Source organism: Octopus bimaculoides, chromosome 14, assembly GCF_046866305.1.
Source record: "Octopus bimaculoides isolate indiv1 chromosome 14, ASM4686630v1, whole genome shotgun sequence".
NCBI lineage: Eukaryota > Metazoa > Mollusca > Cephalopoda > Octopoda > Octopodidae > Octopus > Octopus bimaculoides.
Window position 1 is genome coordinate 19,612,547 of NC_142941.1, and position 19,351 is coordinate 19,631,897.

General features: G+C 34.0%; 1 protein-coding gene across 1 annotated transcript in view; it reads right to left on the reverse strand.

Moving 5' to 3' along the window:
* The window catches only part of LOC106874077 (disintegrin and metalloproteinase domain-containing protein 12), a 346,803-nt gene that overhangs the window by 42,065 nt on the left and 285,387 nt on the right, over window positions 1-19,351 (reverse strand). The window contains exons 4-5 of the mRNA XM_014921671.3: window positions 11,562-11,643; window positions 4,376-4,458 (exon numbers count right to left, since the gene is read on the reverse strand). Coding sequence (XP_014777157.2) covers window positions 4,376-4,458; window positions 11,562-11,643 — 165 coding nt within the window. The remainder of the gene's footprint in view (window positions 1-4,375; window positions 4,459-11,561; window positions 11,644-19,351) is intronic.

Below are 19,351 nucleotides of genomic sequence, written 5' to 3' on the forward strand. Positions count from 1 at the left end.
CCACTTTTCCATGTTTGCATAGGTCAAAGGGAATTTGTTGAGGTAGATATTTATTTAGTCAAATGCCCTTCCTGTTAACGACCCAAACCTGTCTCCAGGCAAGGTAATATTTCCTCATGGCCAGACATGTTCTTTCATGGAAGATGAGAAACAAACAGCATCACCTGTATGATCGTGATACACATTCACAACTGATAATGTGCTGGCATATCTCAAACAACATGGTTATAGTATAGTACACTAAGACAACAGGGTAATGCCGTTAGTAGAAAAGGTTAGGAAGGTAAAGGAGATACTGTAACTTTAGGACTTTTTAAAGATTTTCTAAAAAATTTTCCAAAAAAATTTCTAAAACATTTTTTACATTTTTTGTTTTTAATGTCTTTTAATCTATTCAGTTAGTGTTTCACCCCCCTCCATTACCTTTCTAACCCCTCCTAACAATTGTTACTCTGTTGTCAATAGCATTTATTCACAATTGTCACTCATGTGATGTCAAAATGAGTACGCACACACACACACACACACACAAACACACACACAAACACAAACACACACACACAAACACACAAAGGGACTTTCTTTTAGTTTCCGTTTATCAAATCCACTCATAAGGTTTTGTTTAGCCAGGGGATATAATAGAAGGCACTTCCGCAAGGTGTCATAGAGTAGGACTGAACCCAATACTGCATAGTTTGGAAACAAACATCTTAACCACACAGCTACACCTGAACCTATCACAGCTACAACACTGTCTCAGCGACATACAGAAATCCTATTCATAATTGTTCCTAATATTATAGCAGAATGTTACAGTATTCTGAATCTTTCTCTAAGAGTCTCAGTGGAATAAAGCCATTACAACAGCATATAATAAAAACTACATCTACACCATTTCCTATGTAGTTTTAGGAGGATTTGGAAATGAGAAATAAATTAAGCTTACAGAACACGAAATCATAATAATGGGCACAACTTCAACTATAAAAATCGTAACAAATAAATCTGTATTATAACAGAATGGAATTTTCAGCATATAATAAGGACCAGCACTAGGGACTACGGAAAAGGTACTGCAAAAGTAGCAATATGGAACCTTATAAACTGATATTCTTCCAGTAGATATAACCACACACACACACATAGAATGTTTTATCTATGATAACTATTATAAGTTTGAAATATTTTTGGACAAAACAATTCTAAATAAAATATATATATGAAGGCAAAATAAACGTTACAAGATTATATTAATGTAAAACTAGATGCACATAAATCTCAGAAGTATTAGTACTATCAGATATATCCTACATGTAGTCAGAGGCAGTTTATACATTAGTGCACAATCAGTGAATATAAACTAACTGGAGGATTCACAAGAGGAGGAGGAGTAAAGGAAGCCATTTTCAATAAATTGAAGTTCTATCGGTCGTTGACCTTGTCAAACTTAGCAGTCTGATGAGGTCGACAAACAACGAAACTTTAAAGATGCTGCTAATTAAATAATGTACATATATGTATACATGTGTGTGTGTGTGTGTGTGTGTGTGTGTGTGTGTATGTGTGTGAAATATACAATGCTAATGTTAGACATAAGACACAATGGCTTTTCTTTAAAACAGAGGACATTCAACTTTAGAGTACATTGTTTATATATTCGTGAGTGTGTGCGTACACACAAATATATAAACAATAATGGTGATGATGATGATGACACATGTTTGCCTTAATGAGTTCTGTCTGACCCATAACAGCATGAATAATGTATGTTAAAAAAAATGTGGATGATACATACACACACACACACATGTATATATATTCTTTTTATCATTTATTGTTTTACTTGTTTCAGTCATTTGACTGTGGCCATGCTGGAGCACTGCCTTGGGTTTTAGTTGGAAAAATCAACTCCAGGACTTATTTTTTAAGCCTATTACTCATTCTGTTGGTCTCTTTTACTGAACCGCTAAGTTAGGGAGACATAAACACACCAACACTGGTTGTCAAGCAGTGATGGGGAGGGGGGGCCAAACAAAGCTACACCTACATAGATATACACAAATATATATATATATTTGTACTGATAGGACCTGCTGATGGGACTGTACTGATAGGCTTCTATATTGTGTCTATGTATAAGTTTTTTAATTTTTTTAACCTGGATTTTATATTTTTATATTATTATATTTTTTTAATTATTTTTATGTTTTTTACATAATTATAGGGCTAATGTTTTTGTATTTTTCCACATATAGTTTTCTGTTTTCTTCCCTCCAAACTTTTTTCCTGTACGCTTATAGACACGTACAAGGAACTTTATAAGTGTGCACTTGTGAGTGTGTGCGTAGATGCGTGCATATGTAGATATATGCGTGCGTATATAGAGATATATGTGTGCGTATATGGATATATGCGTGAATGCGATAATATACACAGTTTTAGACGCGTTTTGTCACTACACAGTAATTTCCTTTGTTTTTAACGGTCATTTTACGCAGGAATTTTCAATTGGCCGGATAACTGAAGAGATGTTGGCGTGAGCTCCCACCCTGGCATCCGAAACTCAGAGTTTTATCATGTCTACTGAATAAGTGTCACATATTTTTACATATATATATATATATATATATATATATATATATATGATGAGTCTCAGTTTCCATCTACCAAACCCACTCACAAGGCTTTGGTTGGACCAAGGCTATAGTAGTGAAAGACACTTGCTCAAGGTGCCATGCAGTGGAACCAAACCCAGAACTATGTGGTTGGGAAGCAAGCTTCTTACTACACGGCCACACCTGTACCTGTATGTATATATATATATATGAATACACCTTAAAAATCCATATAATTTGCGCACCTGTGTAATTTATACAGGTGATTTTCAGGATAAAAATTGTTAAAAAATGCTTCTATTCGTGTAAAATTTGCACCTAAAAATTTTCAGAATTGCCAATATGGCCAAGGAAAAAAGGTTTTCAATTTAGTTGTATTTAGCATAATTTTACTTACTTATGATTAGATTTTATTAAATTTTCATTAAATAAAAATAATTTCTGTTTAACAGGTATCACATTGAAAGCTATTAAATTACGAAGTGTTTGTGTTGTTTTTAATAAACTTTACTTTACATTTCTTGCCCACAAGAGATTATGTCCAATCTTAGCATACTTCTGTATGTCTTCTCAAATCACAATCACAAGAAAATCTAATAAATATGCACAAGTGTTGCAAAATAAGTTTAGTAACCAATAAACATCAGCTTGGATGATACTTTACGCTACCGTCAGAGAAAGGTGACTGATCAAACTGATTATATAAACAGAATTCAGATTGGTTGAAAGTGTTTTCTTGTCTCAAGCTCTGATTTTCTGCCTATTTTCGGTAATATGTTATTTTCTCTCCCTCTCCATGTGTGTGTGTGTGTGTGTGTGTGTGTGTGTGTGCATGAAAAAAACTTGCCCTGCAACACTAATATTCTTACAGTAAACTCTTATACTATTATGTGGAGACATTTGTTGTATGAAAACAATTTTGTATCATTATTTTCATGTGTGTGAGTGTGTGTACATGCATGTGTATATGTATGTGTGTGTGTGTATACACACACACACACATACATTCAAGGATTCCACTACAGTTATCAATTGTGAAACATAACAGTTGGTTAATTCTACTACTATATATCCTGAAGACTGCAGAAAGCATGAAAGTACTTGCTTTATCACAATATATATAATTGTAAAATAGTGAAAAATACAAAAATAAACCATAAAAATCAATGATGACATATTTAACTGTACACAATCATATGGACTCATAATTTACATATATGTATGAATGTATATATATATAGATCGTTGCCAGTGCCCCTGGACTGGTTCTTGTGCGGATGGCACATGAGATGCACCATTTTGAGCGTGGCCGTTGCCAGTACCGCCTGACTGGCTCCCGTAGGATTTTCGAGCGAGATCGTTGCCAGTGCCCCTGGACTGGCTTGTGCGGGTGGCACATAAAAGACACCATTTCGAGCGTGGCCGTTTTCGTGCGGGTGACACGTAAAAGCACCCACTACACTCTCTGAGTGGTTGGCGTTAGGAAGGGCATCCAGCTGTAGAAACTCTGCCAAATTAGATTGGAGCCTGGTGTTGCCATCCAGTTTCACCAGTCCTCAGTCAAATCGTCCAACCCATGCTAGCATGGAAAGCGGACGTTAAACGATGATGATGATGATGATGATGAAATACACACACACACACACATCATCATATCATGCTTAACATCTATACTCCATTTGTCTTGTAACATGTCTATACACTATAAACAGAATAACAATAATAACAATAATAACAATAATAACAACAATAAAAATTACCTGATACCATCACAAGTACTGACAGCAACACTGGAATAGGGGTCTCCTTCAATATGACCATTGTAGTAGCAATGTTGAGTATACTGAAAAGAATAATTCATCTAAGTGTAAGCAGAGAAGTCTTTCATGTTATATCCATTTTTATTTCTCTAAATGGAAAAGATTATAGATACGAGGCTTCGAGTTGAGTGGTTAGTTGTAAGAAGAACATCAGAAAAATTAGAAACATTTCATCATGCGATCCTGGAAACTAGATGTAGGTACTTTGAGAAGAAATATAAAACAGTGACCCACTAAGTCTTCTTTCATCTCTCTGGCCAATTAAGTCATATACAAGTTCACGTGGAGCTACAATCTGACGTTATTCTCTTTCCCTTCATATATATTTCATATATACAGTTTCCTACTGCAAGCTAAGTAGGGCAAGAGAGCTAAGCATCTTTGTTGGAGTATAGCACATCCTTAATCATAGGACAAAATATGAATCCACACCTCCTCATCATAAAGCCAACTTGACCGCTAATAACAGTTCCTCAGCAAAACAAAAATGCAACCAATAGTTCTGAAGGAATGGTTGAGATATTTGATATCATGTATTGCTTATTATTTGATTATTTCTGTTCACTGCAAATATTCCCATGAAATGAATAAGAATACAATGGTTACAAATTGTAAAATATAGCAATTAACTTTCAAACAGGCAAGATTTCTATAGATAGATATTAATATAAGCAACAATAGAACACATTACAGTGAATGATGCTGAGAAACTAATCATTATGATTTAGATAAAAATAAACTGATTACAGCATAACAACCAATGACTGAAAGTATTACATAAAAGCAGTGACATTTTCTAATAATTTCAAAAAGACACACTGACTGAAACTGTTCGGCTTTTAAAGAATTTTAAAATAAAGAAAGAGATGATAATGAAGTTATATTTTCAGCCTGCTTTATCTGTCATGAGGTGTTTCAAGAATGAAATGCATAGGACCAACTGGATTGCATTTAATTTTAACATCTCATTCAAATGATATTTAACATACATAAATTCTCTGAGATATAATGCCATGCACTGGGTCAAATGATTTATGCAACAAATAGCTTAATGTCTGATAGGTGACAATAATTATTACCAAGGAGATATAGTCAAAAGCTTTCAGTAATTAAATAGCAGCAGTTATAACATGAAGAAGAAATAATTTTTCAAATCATTTCATTTCCACAGTACCTGTGAAAGAATTCAGCTTTCTCAAACTTTTTTTTTTATTAGCAAGACAGAAATAGCAAAGATAGAAATCTCGTTCATAACAAAATGAGTGTAATGTTTTCATAACGTTTTTTGCTATCAATGTTCACACTTGGAAAATTGCAATAGTACAAACAAAAAAAATTGCCATAGGGATTACTGGTACCAAAACAGGTATATGCTGTTAGAAAAACTGCTGGAGTGATAATTGGAGTCGGTGAAGTTAACACAGAGATAACTAACTAGTTTCTAAGATCCAGCTTGAGAGAAATGTCACTTCTGTGATTCTACTACTCTTTATTCCACACAACTCATTAGTGAAAATTAATGAGTTCAGTATTGTTTCTTTAGCTAGCTAACATCGACAATATTAAGGGAATGTATTTGTAGCTATTATGATAAGGTCTGGTAGATCAAAACTGGGGAGTGATATGTAAATTAGCTTTAATTTTATGATATATATTTTTGCGAAGAGTACATTTGCAAATATCATTAAAGCTTATGTTTTCGTGGATCGACTCTCACTTTACCATTTAATAGAGATGATTTCCTGATGTGAATTGCTTAGCTGCTACCTATGTTTAGCACAAAATCTAAGTACTATTAATGAAATTATTGTTTTATTTGAGAGAAGTCAAAAAGAACTCAATTCTGTGTACTGAGTACAAGTAAAGTGTCTTGGATCTCTGGAGATTGGCAAGGAACCTGGATTTTGAAATTGCTATGTGTACATAAATAGCTTGTGGCAATGGTGATTATGAACTAAAGTTCATACATTGCATGGTATGGTGGTTTTAATGGATAGTTTCTGCCACCCAGGAGATATAATTAATACTGAAATTAGAAATAGTTAAAGTATATTAGTGCTAAAACTAAGCAGAGCATAAGGTGAAGTTCATGGAGTATGTCACTTTCTTCACTGGAACCCTCCCCTCCCACAAACCCCTTACATACAAGGCATAATACTATATAGGAGTGAACTTTGGACACTAAAGTTTATGTTCTGCGGAAATTAAAGACAAAACAAGTTAAGTATGATGCTCTGAATATGTTACATTAATTTGTAAGAAAGACAAAGTATCTGCAAAAGAGAAGCTGGCTGAAATAAAAAAAAATTAGCCATTAAGTGCAGGAGAGGAAATTGTATGAGCATGGATGATACTTATTGTAAGATATGTCAATATGACATCCTACATACCTATCCAATCAAAACCAAGATAGAAATTAGATATTAACATTTGCCGCTAACAACAACAACTGTGATAATGATGACGATAAAGGTTAGAAGGTATAACATAATGCCTGTAATAAACTCATGGGCTATAAATTCCTGAGCATTTTATGTCAGAATTTTCAATTTTGGAAATATTATTCTGAATCCTATTTGACTATAAAAGGAACATTTTGCATTTTAAGCAAAAAATTGCCTTGAAGACCAGTGAGTTTGCAAAGAGATTCCATCAGAGTTTTAAAGACAGATTGGAAAAGTAGATGAGAATATGAAGTTATAAGTGAAGTCTCAATCCAAAGTAAAATATATATATGTGCATGCATGCATGCATGTGTATGTGTATGTGTGTGAACACACACGGCAACTAAATAACTAAATGGTAATGTAGTATAATAAACATAAATGCAGAGACCCTGTGTAGCAAATTGAGTTTAACCTTAGATTATATGAACAATGTTAAAACAGTTGGGAAAAAAATATCAGAAATTATATCAAAATGTAGTGAAAATAACACAAATATGAAGTTAATGGTCTGATCAATCTTTGCCATTTGTCTCTGAAATATTAATCATATTCAATAACCAACTGTGTTTTGGGGCACCAATGGACACTGTTATCTCCAAGTTGTGTGACACAGAGAAAACAATTTAGTAGAAGAATTGAACATAACTGAATTGGGACATATGAGAAGACAAAAAAAAAATCCCAGCTAAAATTAAAATGGATCCATCTGGGAGTTTGCATCCATTCTGCAACACTTATCATTGAAATGGAATATGTATGATATTTCAACAATCAGAATGTTATATTTCATGTTTGTTTATAGCAGTGAGAATGGTGATGGTAAAATATAATAGAATATGGTGGAGACATCATTCCTTTATAGCATTCAGAACCAAAGAACTCATGCACTATGCATAAAAAGTCATCTGTCATGCTATTTAGTCGTGATTGAAATTGAGACTTTAGTCTCTTAGGTCAAGTATTAGCTGACTGAGAAGCAGCTACAAACCCTCTGCTGTACACCACTTGAATTATTAAAGGATCAGAAAGTCATTAAACCTAAATGCTTATACTATCTACTTAAAATTATCATTATACATATCATTATTATACATGTTATTATTATTATTAGGGGAGCAAACTGGCAGAATCATTAGCCTGCTGGGCAAAATGCTTAGCGGCATTTCATCCATCCTTACATTGAGTTCAAATTTCACCAAGGTTGACTTCGCCTTTCAAGGTTGATAAATTAAGTACTAGTGAAAACTGGGGTTAATCTAATCGACTAGTCCCCTCCCCCAAAATTTCAGGCCTTGTGCCTATAGTAGAAAGGATTATTATTATTATTATAATGAAGGTGGTGAGCTCACTGCATCATTAGCACGCTGAGCAAAATGTTTCGCGGTGTCTTGTCTGCCTTTATTTTCTAAGCTCAAATTCTGCTGAGATAGACTTTACCTTGCATCTTTTAGGGGTTGATAAAACAAGTTCCAGTTGATCACTGGGGTTAATGTAATTGACTTACGCTTCCTCTGAAATTGCTGGCCTTGAGCCAAAATTTGAAATAATAATAATAATAATAATAATAGAATGACAGCGAAACGGGCTGATTACTACCTAGCTCAGATACCAGGAAACCCCAAAATGGCTGAAGTTCAAAAGATAGTGCTCATGGGAACTGCCCATATCCTACATAAAATACTGTCTATGTGATCTCAAATTTTAAAAGAAACACATAATTTTCTTATGGTTTCTTAAACATTCTCTAGAACAACACTATGTACAAATCCAAATATATGGTACCCTAGGCATAACACCTAAATGAACTTCTAACTTGTTGTCTCTTGAGGTCTCTGGGTGAGACTTGGATCCAACTTGTACAAATGCAAAGCAAAAGTCAAACATAAAATAATAATAATAATAATAATAATAATAATAATAGTCGTGGTGGTGGTGGTGGTGGTGGTGGCAGAAATCTGACGGAACCATCAGCATACTGGGCAAAATGATAAGCAGCATTTCATCTGTCTTTACATCCTGAGTTCTGTTGAGGTCAACTTTGCTTTTGTCCTTTTGCTGGGGTCAATAAAATAAGTACCAGTGGAACACTGTGGTCAAGGTAACTGGCTTACCCCTACTCCTAAAATTGTTGGCCCTGTGCTAAAATTTGAAACCATTATTATTACCATTATTATAACATAATATACTTAAAGAGAAATTTAGAGAACTAATCAAATCAATCATAAGATATTAGGAGTACTAATATTATTAATTCCAGAGAAATCATCATCGTACTCATCAACATTTAACATCTGTTTTCCATGCTGGCATGGGTTGGACAGCTTGATAGGCACTGGCATGGCTAGAGGCCGCACCAGATTAGTCTGTCTTGGCTTGGTTTCTACAGCTGGATGCCCTTCCTAATGTCAACTACTTTACTAAGTGTACTGAGTGCTTTTTACATGGCACCAACACCCAAATCAATGCTTTTTACATGGCATCTTGGTTTTAGGATATCAATTGTGTTGTGGTGGGTGGGTCTTCTTGAATATAGCAATGCACCACATATCTCAGTCCTTTGTCATCTCCTTCGTAAGGCTCAGTGTTTTGAGATTGGCCTTGAATACTTTGTCTCATGTCTTCCTGGGTCTTCCTCAACCACAACTTTTTTTCACTTTAAGTGATTAGCATGGAAATGAAAGATAAAAATTAACCCTGACATTTTAATTCAGAACAGTAAAGCAGTGGACTATAATTATCACAAAGTATCCAATCTGTTGCTGCTCCAATTGTTCTTTTATCACTAGTATAATATTGACTTCTTATGTATGCACAATACACAAAACCTGAAATGGGGGAATAATCTTGTGTCTTTTTAAATATCAACAATGATATAAGAAATGGCTGCAACTGAGAAGATGATCTGTGTTGCAGATTTAGCAACACATGAGATTATTTTAATCCTCTGGTATACACCTCTGTTGTGTAATTGTAATACTACTACTCTTTTACTTGTTTCAGTCATTTGACTGTGGCCATACTGGAGCACTGCCTTTTAGTCGAGCTAATCGACCCCAGGACTTATTCTTTGTAAGCCTAGTATTTATTCTATCGTTCTCTTTAGCCAAACCATTAAGTTACGGGGACGTAAACACACCAGCATCGGTTGTCAAGCGATGTTGGGGGTACAAACACAGACACACAAACATACACACACACACATATATATATATATATATATATATATATATATATATATATAAATATATATATATATATATATACATACATATATATGACGGGCTTCTTTCAGTTTCTGTCTACCAAATCCACTCACAAGGCTTTGGTCGGCCTGAGGCTATAGTAGAAGACACTTGCCCAAGGTGCCACGCAGTGGGACTGAATCCGGAACCATGTGGTTCGTAAGCAAGCTACTTACCACACAGCCACTCCTACGCCTACTAATAATAATTTTCTTCTATAGGCACAAAGCCTGAGATTTTGAGGGAAGAGAGCAAGACAGTTACATTGACCCCAGTGTTTGACTGGTACTCATTTTATCAACCTCCAAAAGGATGAAAAAAGCAAATTTGGACTTGAGACATAAAGTCAGATGAAATACTGCAAAGTATTTTGACTGGCATGCTAATGATTTTGCCAGCTTACCACCTTAATAATGATAACAAACAAGTAAAATTGAATTTGCTCACTGATTGATCCATCATGTCTATTTGATACTAGGATTGTGAAGAGAGTTGATGAAAAGTTGAAAAAATACAAGCCCTTAAAGTTTGAGATAGGGAGGATTTGGAACATAATATCTGTAAAGGTTGTACCTATGATAACGGGTGCATTAAGGACTGAGTGAAGAAACATGCAGATGGATAAAGAAGATTGAATGGAATGTCTTGCAGAGCTTCTACAGAACATCTGTCTCATAGGAACAAGAAAGATCACCAGAAGGATTTTGAGCATCTGATGGTTTATTAAAATCATGTGGATATCTAAGGTTACAGGTAGTAACCTGCTACTCTATAAATTCTACCAGGAATAAGACCAATCCTGAATTAATAATAATAATAACAATAATAGTAATAATCTTTTCTACTATAGGCTTGAAATTTTTGGGGAGAGGACTAGCTGATTACATAAACCCCAGTGTTTCACTGGTACTTAATTTATCAACCCCAAAAGGATAAAAGGCAAAAGTCAACCTTGATAGAATTTGAACTCAGAGCATGAAGACGGATGACATGCTGCTAAGCATTTTGCCTGGTGTGCTAATGATTCTGCCAACTTGCCTAAAGATAATTCCCTATGACAGCAGAGTTGACACCGAAGAAATGGAAAAAAATTGAGAAATACCAGAGTCTAGCCAGAAAACTGAGAAGACTGGAAGACTAAGACAACAATTATTCCTGTAGTAATAGGTACACTTGGTGCAACACCCAAAATGCTACCTAAAAGACTGAAAGGAATTGGAATTGTAACATGCATTATCAACCTGCAGAAAAGTACCATCCTATATTCTGCAAGAATCCTAAGAATAATTCTTGAGATTTGAGGAGACTCATTGTCACCAAATCTCAAAATGAAATACCTGCTAACTAAATTAGCATGCACTAGCATAATAATGATGATGATGAAGACAATGATGATAATTTGTATTCCAAATAATTAAAATTAAAATATATACTTACATACTCATCTTTTGATATCTTTTTTGAATGGATGCCTGTAGGCAATAGAGTTCTTGAAATATATCTATTTGATATTAATTCACTGAAAATGAAAAAAATAAATATGTTCATTTAATTGAAATTAAATTAATTTTATTAAAATATTCAAAATATTGTGTAAGCAAAATGTTGCATGAAAAATAAATGTTCCATTTTCTAGAATTTCTTTTCATTAAACAGAAAACCAATATTTTATAGATGTGTGTAAATCAATTAAATCAATGTCAGCATATTATTGATATCTAATTTTACTAACTCCAAAGAAGCATAAAGTAAATTTGAATTCAGAAATAAGGCACTAAATTAGATATAGTAAAACATTTAGTGAAGCAGTCTCCATTTTCTAAGATTATCACTAACATCATAGGTAGCATCTGTTTTTACATGCTGATATAGTTATATGGACCAGTACATCAGTATGAAAAGTTTTCATGTATTTTATTATCTATCAGTTTTTGTCTGCTATCATCAATCAATTTTCTTTTATGATAAACTATTTTGTTATCTTGCAATGTTCAGCACAACTCACTTCATGGGCACTAAGCAAAATAAGAGGCAAAACGTGTGTGTGTATGTGTGTGTGTGTTCCTTGAATAATTTATATTGAAAACAAAACAGTTCAATAATATCTTGATGTCTAAGTTTCATTCTTTTTGTTTAAATACATTTATTACAAACTTATGAAAAGAAAATGCTTCTAAATTATTTATTTAAATATTACTAGATAAACAAGAAACAATGAATGTGAAAATTATTAGATTTGTTAGTGAGACAAAGTATTAACAGATACATCAGAACATTTTAAACCACAATTCAAAATTATACAAAACCCCAAAGAAATTTTCCATCTTTTGACATAAATCATTTCTGTATCATTTCAGTTTTTGCCTGTACTGTGTAGAGATGCAATGATTGAGTAGATAAGTCATTGGACAATCTATTAATGAGTCATACATTCAAATAATGCATTGCTTGTGCTTGTTTTTGAGCATATCACTTTATTCCATATTGCCTTAGTTTACCTGTAATTAGGAAGAGATACTGCAGGTTTTAAGAATGAGTTATGTTATAGGAGAGTTCACTAGTCACTTCAATCTGCCTTGCCATTGAAGTGTGACATTTAGTGATTGGATGTGCGTGATGGGTGGTGTGGTACAGCCATTCTGTACATGTTAAATTCAACATGTACAGGTATCCTCTTCTATGTAGCTTTCTTCTTCAAATCCAAATGTATTACCACCATATGTACTGCCTATAAAAAGTGTAAGTATTCAGTGACAACAGTTAGTGAAAACATCAAACTGTATTTGCTAGTGTGATTTATAGTTTTGCCACATTTCTGATTTTAGAAAAAACATTCCAGAGGAGTATAATTTCTAAAATGTACCTGTAACATTTTAGTTTGTATTTGTGAAACTGGTTTAGTCACCAGTGTATAATGTCTGATTTACAAATGTAATATTTTTGGCATTGGCATGGTGTGGAGAAGAGACATTGATTCAAAAGGGTATTTTGAAAGGAGCAACTGATGATTTTCTCTGAAGTGTACATATATTTATTTTCTTCAAACATTACTAAGAGATATTTTGAAGAACTCTTGAGAGAGAACAGTTAAAATACAGTAAATTTACATGTTTGAGGGTGATGCAAAAATAACATAGAGTGTGTGTGTGTGTGTGCGTTCACATCAAACTAGTTGGTTATCAGATTTTGACAAGGATCTACAGCACATGTGAAAGAGTCCCTATTGATAACACAGCATAGGTAGTCATTGTAGTTGCAAACTATTTTGATAGTTGTTGCTTATGGTACTGGTTACAATTTACAGGATGTGGTAGTGATAATGATGCTGACCACAGACCATTGTTATCTTTGGTCTGAGCCAAAGGAGAAACATTCTATTGATGTCCTTGTAGATGCACCTCTCTGTTGAGAGCTAGATCCCAACTAGCAAATGATCCAGTGGTCTGTTTAATTTGATTCAGTCATGGGCAACTTATGGCCTATGGGTTGCATGTGGCCTGCAGGACTTTCTGAATTGCATGTCAAATGAAAAATTAACTTCAATTTATTTTAGTAGTGCAGCCTACTTAATAAGTCATGTCTCATGTAGACTGCTTCTTGGTAAAAAGGTTGCCCATTCCTGATTTAATACAATAGAAGAATAAATTATGGACAGTGGTGGACATAAAAAGATTAAGTTAACACTTATGATTGGTCAAAAATACCAAATAAATAATTTTTCTGTTGCTAATGTTTCCAAATAAAACAAACAGCTTGAGAAGTGACGTTATGAACTATGCTTTAAAAATGCTGAATGAACCTAAAGTTTTAGGGCTCAAATCCTGGTTAAACTTCTTATTACATATTCCTATTTCAAAAAAAAAAAAATTGAGTTGCTATAATTTTTGGTGGGATAAATCTTTATAGTTATAAGGCTTCCTTCTTAACTTAATTTCTTAAGAATAACTTTCAGGGAAGCAACGACAAATATGACACTTTATATTGATAAGCATATAAAGAAAATTTGACTGGCGAGCTGGCAGAATTGTTAGCATGCTGGACGAAGTGCTTAGCAGTATTTCATCTGTCTTTATGGTCTCAGTTCTAATTCTTCCAAGATTAATTTTGCCTTTAATCATTTTGGGGTTGATAAAATAAGCACCAGTTGAACACTGGTGTTGATATAGTTGGCTTACCAACATACCCCTAAAATTACTGGCCTTGTGCCAAAATTTAAAATTATTATTACTTGTCAGTAAAAATCTCAATAATAAGTCAAATGAATATACTATAACAGACATCAATTTAGAAACCTCCCATTTATAGAGAGGGAAAGAAAGAAAGGTGGGGAGAGAGAAAGAGGGAAAGAGGGAGAGAGAGTGGGGAAGAATAACTTAGTGGTACTGTACTGTAGTGGTGGTTTACATAGCTGAAATCAAATCTTCTCTCGGGAGAACAAGTGATTAGTACTCTTTAGCAGTGTAACAATATTGTAGTATTATAGCATGGAGGCGCAATGGCCCAGTGGTTAGGGCAGCAGACTCACGGTCATAGGATCACGGTTTCGATTCCCAGACTGGGCGTTGTGAGTGTTTATTGAGGAAAAACACCTAAAGCTCCACAAGGCTCCGGTAGGGGATGGTGGCGAACCCTGCTGTACTCTTCCACCACAACTTTCTCTCACTCTTACTTCCTGTTTCTGTTGTGCCTGTAATTCAAAGGGTCAGCCTTGTCACGCTGTGTCACGCTGAATATCCCCGAGAACTACATTAAGGGTATATGTGTCTGTGTCTGTGGAATGCTCAGCCACTTGCATGTTAATTTCATGAGCAGGCTGTTCTGTTGATCGTATCAACTGGAACCCTCGACGTCGTAAGTGACGGAGTGCTAACAACAAAGTATTATAGCAAATAAAGTATAATATGGAGTTAATTTTTCTCATGATAATGAGTCCTTTTATAGTTAGTTAATAATATTGAACTTATGAGGTGGTATCAAAAAGTCCCCAGACTAGTTATGTTTATAATAAAACAACTTATTTGTCTAAGTTTTAATATCATCTCCCTTGAAATAGTCAACTTGTGCAGCAATACACTGGTCCCAGCGTTCCTTGTCACTTTTGGTATCTGGCCAGGAAGTCATTTTTTGTAAGTAAGTCAAGGACCTTCTACAATTTGCTCTTGATCTTGACAATGGTGTTAAAACAGCGACCTTTGAGCTGCATTTTCATTTTAGGGAAGAGATGGATGTTTGCAGGTACTAAATCTGGTAAATAGGGCGGTTGTAGAAGTGATACCATGTTGAGTGAGGAGAGCTCGGTGACAGAGTGCATTGTTGTCATGAAGAACCCAGTTCTTCATGCTCCACAAATCTGGCCTCTTTCACTGAATGTCCTCCCTCAAACACTTCAAAACGTTACAGTAGAATTCTTGATTGACTGTCTGGTCCTGGAGGATGAATTCTTGATGCATAGTGGCAGCTCTTCCAGATCACTCATTGTCTTCCAGAGATATTCTTCCACTTTCGAAGTGCCCATGTCACTTGAAACATTGTGTACAAGCTATTGCCTTGTCGCCATAAGCTTGTTGAAGCATGCTCAATGTAAGGTGGCGAGCTGGCAGAAACGTTAGCGCGCCGGGTGAAATGATTAGTGGTATTTCGTCTGCTGCTATGTTCTGAGTTCAAATTCCGCCGAGGTCGACTTTGCCTTTCATCCTTTCGGGGTCGATTAAATAAGTACCAGTTACACACTGGGGTCGATATAATCGACTTAATCTGTTTGTCCCCTCTGTGTGTAGCCCCTTGTGGGCAATAAAGAAATAAGAAGCATGCTCAATGTTTCTATGGCAGACTTCCCAAGTTTAACTCAAAATTTCTTGTTAGCTCTTTGTTCCTGTCCATGACAAAATCACAGACTACAGATTACATGTGATCATCAAAACACTAATTTCATTTGGCACACTGCCTCATGAAGGTCACTGCTAGCTCTCACTGCGCACGCAACCATGTGCTGCTATCTGTCGGTGTACTACAGAACTAGTCTGGGAACATTTTGATACTACATCGTACAAGTATTAATTGGGTGAAATGGTGAAATGTTCACATGAAACAACATAACAGATGGTATGCTGATAAAGAACAAAAAGAATACAAACTCTATCTCCAAGAAAACTGATTCTTTATTCTTAATGAGAGTATATTAAGTATACAATTATTCATTTAGTGTCATCAATCTAAAACTCGAAAGTGATTTATCGTTTTCTATGTATATTAAAGAAGCATTAAAGTACATAATTTTGTAAAGACACATAAATGGTATTTGTTGGAGCATCAGCATAAACTTAAGTAGCTATTATGGCTAGCCTTGTAATTTTTCAATAATTAAGTCTTTCTAATATTAAAAAGAAATAAGGCAGCAAGGTGGCAGAATCGTTAGCTTGCCAGGCAAAATGCTTAGCAATATTTTGTCTGGCTTTATGTTCTGAGTTTAAATTCCACTCGGGCTGACTTTACCTTTCATTCTTTCAGGGTTCATAAAATAAGTACCAGTTGAACACTAGAGTCAATTTAATTGACTTAGCTCTTCCCCTTCCCCCAAATCTGTTGGCCTTGTGCCAAAATTTAAAACCAATATTAAAAAGAAATAAGGCAGTGAGCTGGCAGAACCAGGCAAAATGCTTTGTAGCATTTCATCCATCTCTGAGTTCAAATTCTGCCAAGGTCGACTCTGTCTTTCATCTTTTTGGGGTTAATAAAATAAGTACCAGTTGAACACCAGGGTTGATGTAATCTACTAAGCCCCTCCACCAAAATTTCTGGTTTTATGCCAAAATTTGAAGTCAATATTCAAAAGAACTTTTAGTGGCATTTTGCCTGTCTTTAAGTTCTGAGTCCAATTTCTGCTGAGGTTGACTTAGCCTTTTATCCTTTCAGGTTTAATAAAATAAGTACCAGTTGAGCACTAGGGTCAATTTAATCAACTTACATCCTCCTTCAAAATTGCTGGCTTTGTGCCAAAATTTGAAACCACTATTAAAAAGAAAAACTGGCATATGTCTTTTCAACAGCTTAGAATATCAGTAACAGCATAGAATATTAAGAAGAATGTTGGTGCAATATTTATGCAGACAAGAGAAGAAGATTGATACAAGGAAAGAAAACTGAGGTGTTAACGTTGTTAAAAAACAATAATTGATAAACTAGAAAAATTGATTCATTTTAAACATTTATGGAAAGAAAGTAATTGAATTAAGTATCATTGAAATTAAGATCATTATTATCTTATTATAAATATATCTTCTGGTGTACAAATCAATCAACTGATATTTTACTTATCTTACTCATGTTAAATGGTTTACTTTGTGTGGTTACACCTGTTTATAAAATGTTGTCAATGGGTAATTAGCATTAATGGCTTTCTTCTAAAGACAAGAGTTTTGATAGCACATTTTTCTCAGGTATATACATAAAAATAGCAATAACTGTGTATAATTAATTAAAGTGCTGAAAGTCATTAAAGAAAATGAGTAAAACTAATATTTCCATTGAACTTGAAAGTTAATTTTGATGTTGTTGTTAGCAACAGCATCAAAATTAATTTCCAAAATAAAAGAAAATATTATCAATTTGTCTTCTGCTCTTTAATTATGGCGATAAAAAACATCAATAAACTCTTTGAATATGTATTTATCATATTTGTTGGTTTCTGTTGCTTTCTCCATGCCCACAGAAACACTTGAACCTAGCTCTGCAACTATACAACGTTTTGTCAATATTGATGAATTGTACATAAACATGGTATTTCATTGCCATTGAATGAACTGAACCATGTCAAATTCAGTGTTTTTCTTGGTCATAAACTCACAGCAGTAACAGAGATAGGAAATGGACCAATAAACTCAGCAGCCAGCTGTGACTGATTACAGATAACTTCCTCCACTAGTTTGTTCATTTGTTGCTTTTTACTCCAAATTTACTTCTGTTCAAATTGTAGTGTTTATCTTGCTATTTGACACTTTCTGCTTCTTTTGACTGTTTCATTGTATTGCCTCTTATCATTATAAAACAAAAGTTGTTTTCATGGTGAGTTCCATTAGGAAGACATCCTTTACAGGAAGGATAAAATTTATTGCTGAAATATGTAACTAATTTTGCTTTGCAAGTATTATTATTATTTCAAAACTAACTTAATTTTCATTCTGCTTTGAATTATTATTATTTTAAGTGAAGTTGTAAACTTATTATGTAATATTTAAAAAATGCTTTCATAAAAACCAAGCCTCAAGTTTGATATTTGAAAAACCAACAATCACGTTTATGCTAATTGAATACTTACAACTGTTTCCGGACCAAACATTTTTTCTGAAGATTAATTTTCTCTGAACATACGTTAAATATATCTATTTCATTTTCAATCTCTTAACACTTGGGATATTTCAACAGAAATTGCTTTCAATCAAATATTCAAAAGAGATTAATCAGGAGGGAAGGAATCGTTAACAGACAATAATGATATACTTTGGGAAAATCTAAATAAATCCAACCAAATAAGCCAATTGGCAGCCAACCAAAACATAATCAAGTATTGATCTTTTTCAGAAGGAAATGGAAACCAGAATTATGCTAACTTGATACAACCTATATAATATCATAGTCAGCTTACTAAGTAAGAGAACAAAGTATAAATAATATGAAAGTAAAATAACACATAAAATAGAAATATAATTAAATCTCTACCAATAAAAGAGAGATGAGAGTGATGATGCTGTTAATGGTGATAATGTTGATGGCTTGCATCATTATCTGCATTATTTGTCTTGTTATTATTAATATAGTTTCAGGAAGTGTGGCAGCTAAGACTGTAGATTGTTGTTTGAATACTTAACTGTAGTATAGTTTACTGTTTTGTATTTCTGAGTTCAAATCTAGACAAAGTCAGGTTTAACTATTGTTTCCTTGAAAGTTGATAGAATAAGCACCAATAAGGAACTGAATTGAGACAATCAACTGTACATAACGCACACTATAACACTAACTGCTAAAATACTTGGTAGAGAACACAAAACTGGTTAGAGAATAGGGTAACTTCTGACAAAGCATGCAAATGCTCAATGAATGAAATTAAAACGGAATAAAACCAGAAATAGAACTTGAAAATTCTAACTTTGAAAACAACAGCACTTGATGGCACTTATAGAGAAAGCCTGGTTACAACAATTTAACAATACAGGCTAGCGGTAATTAAACAG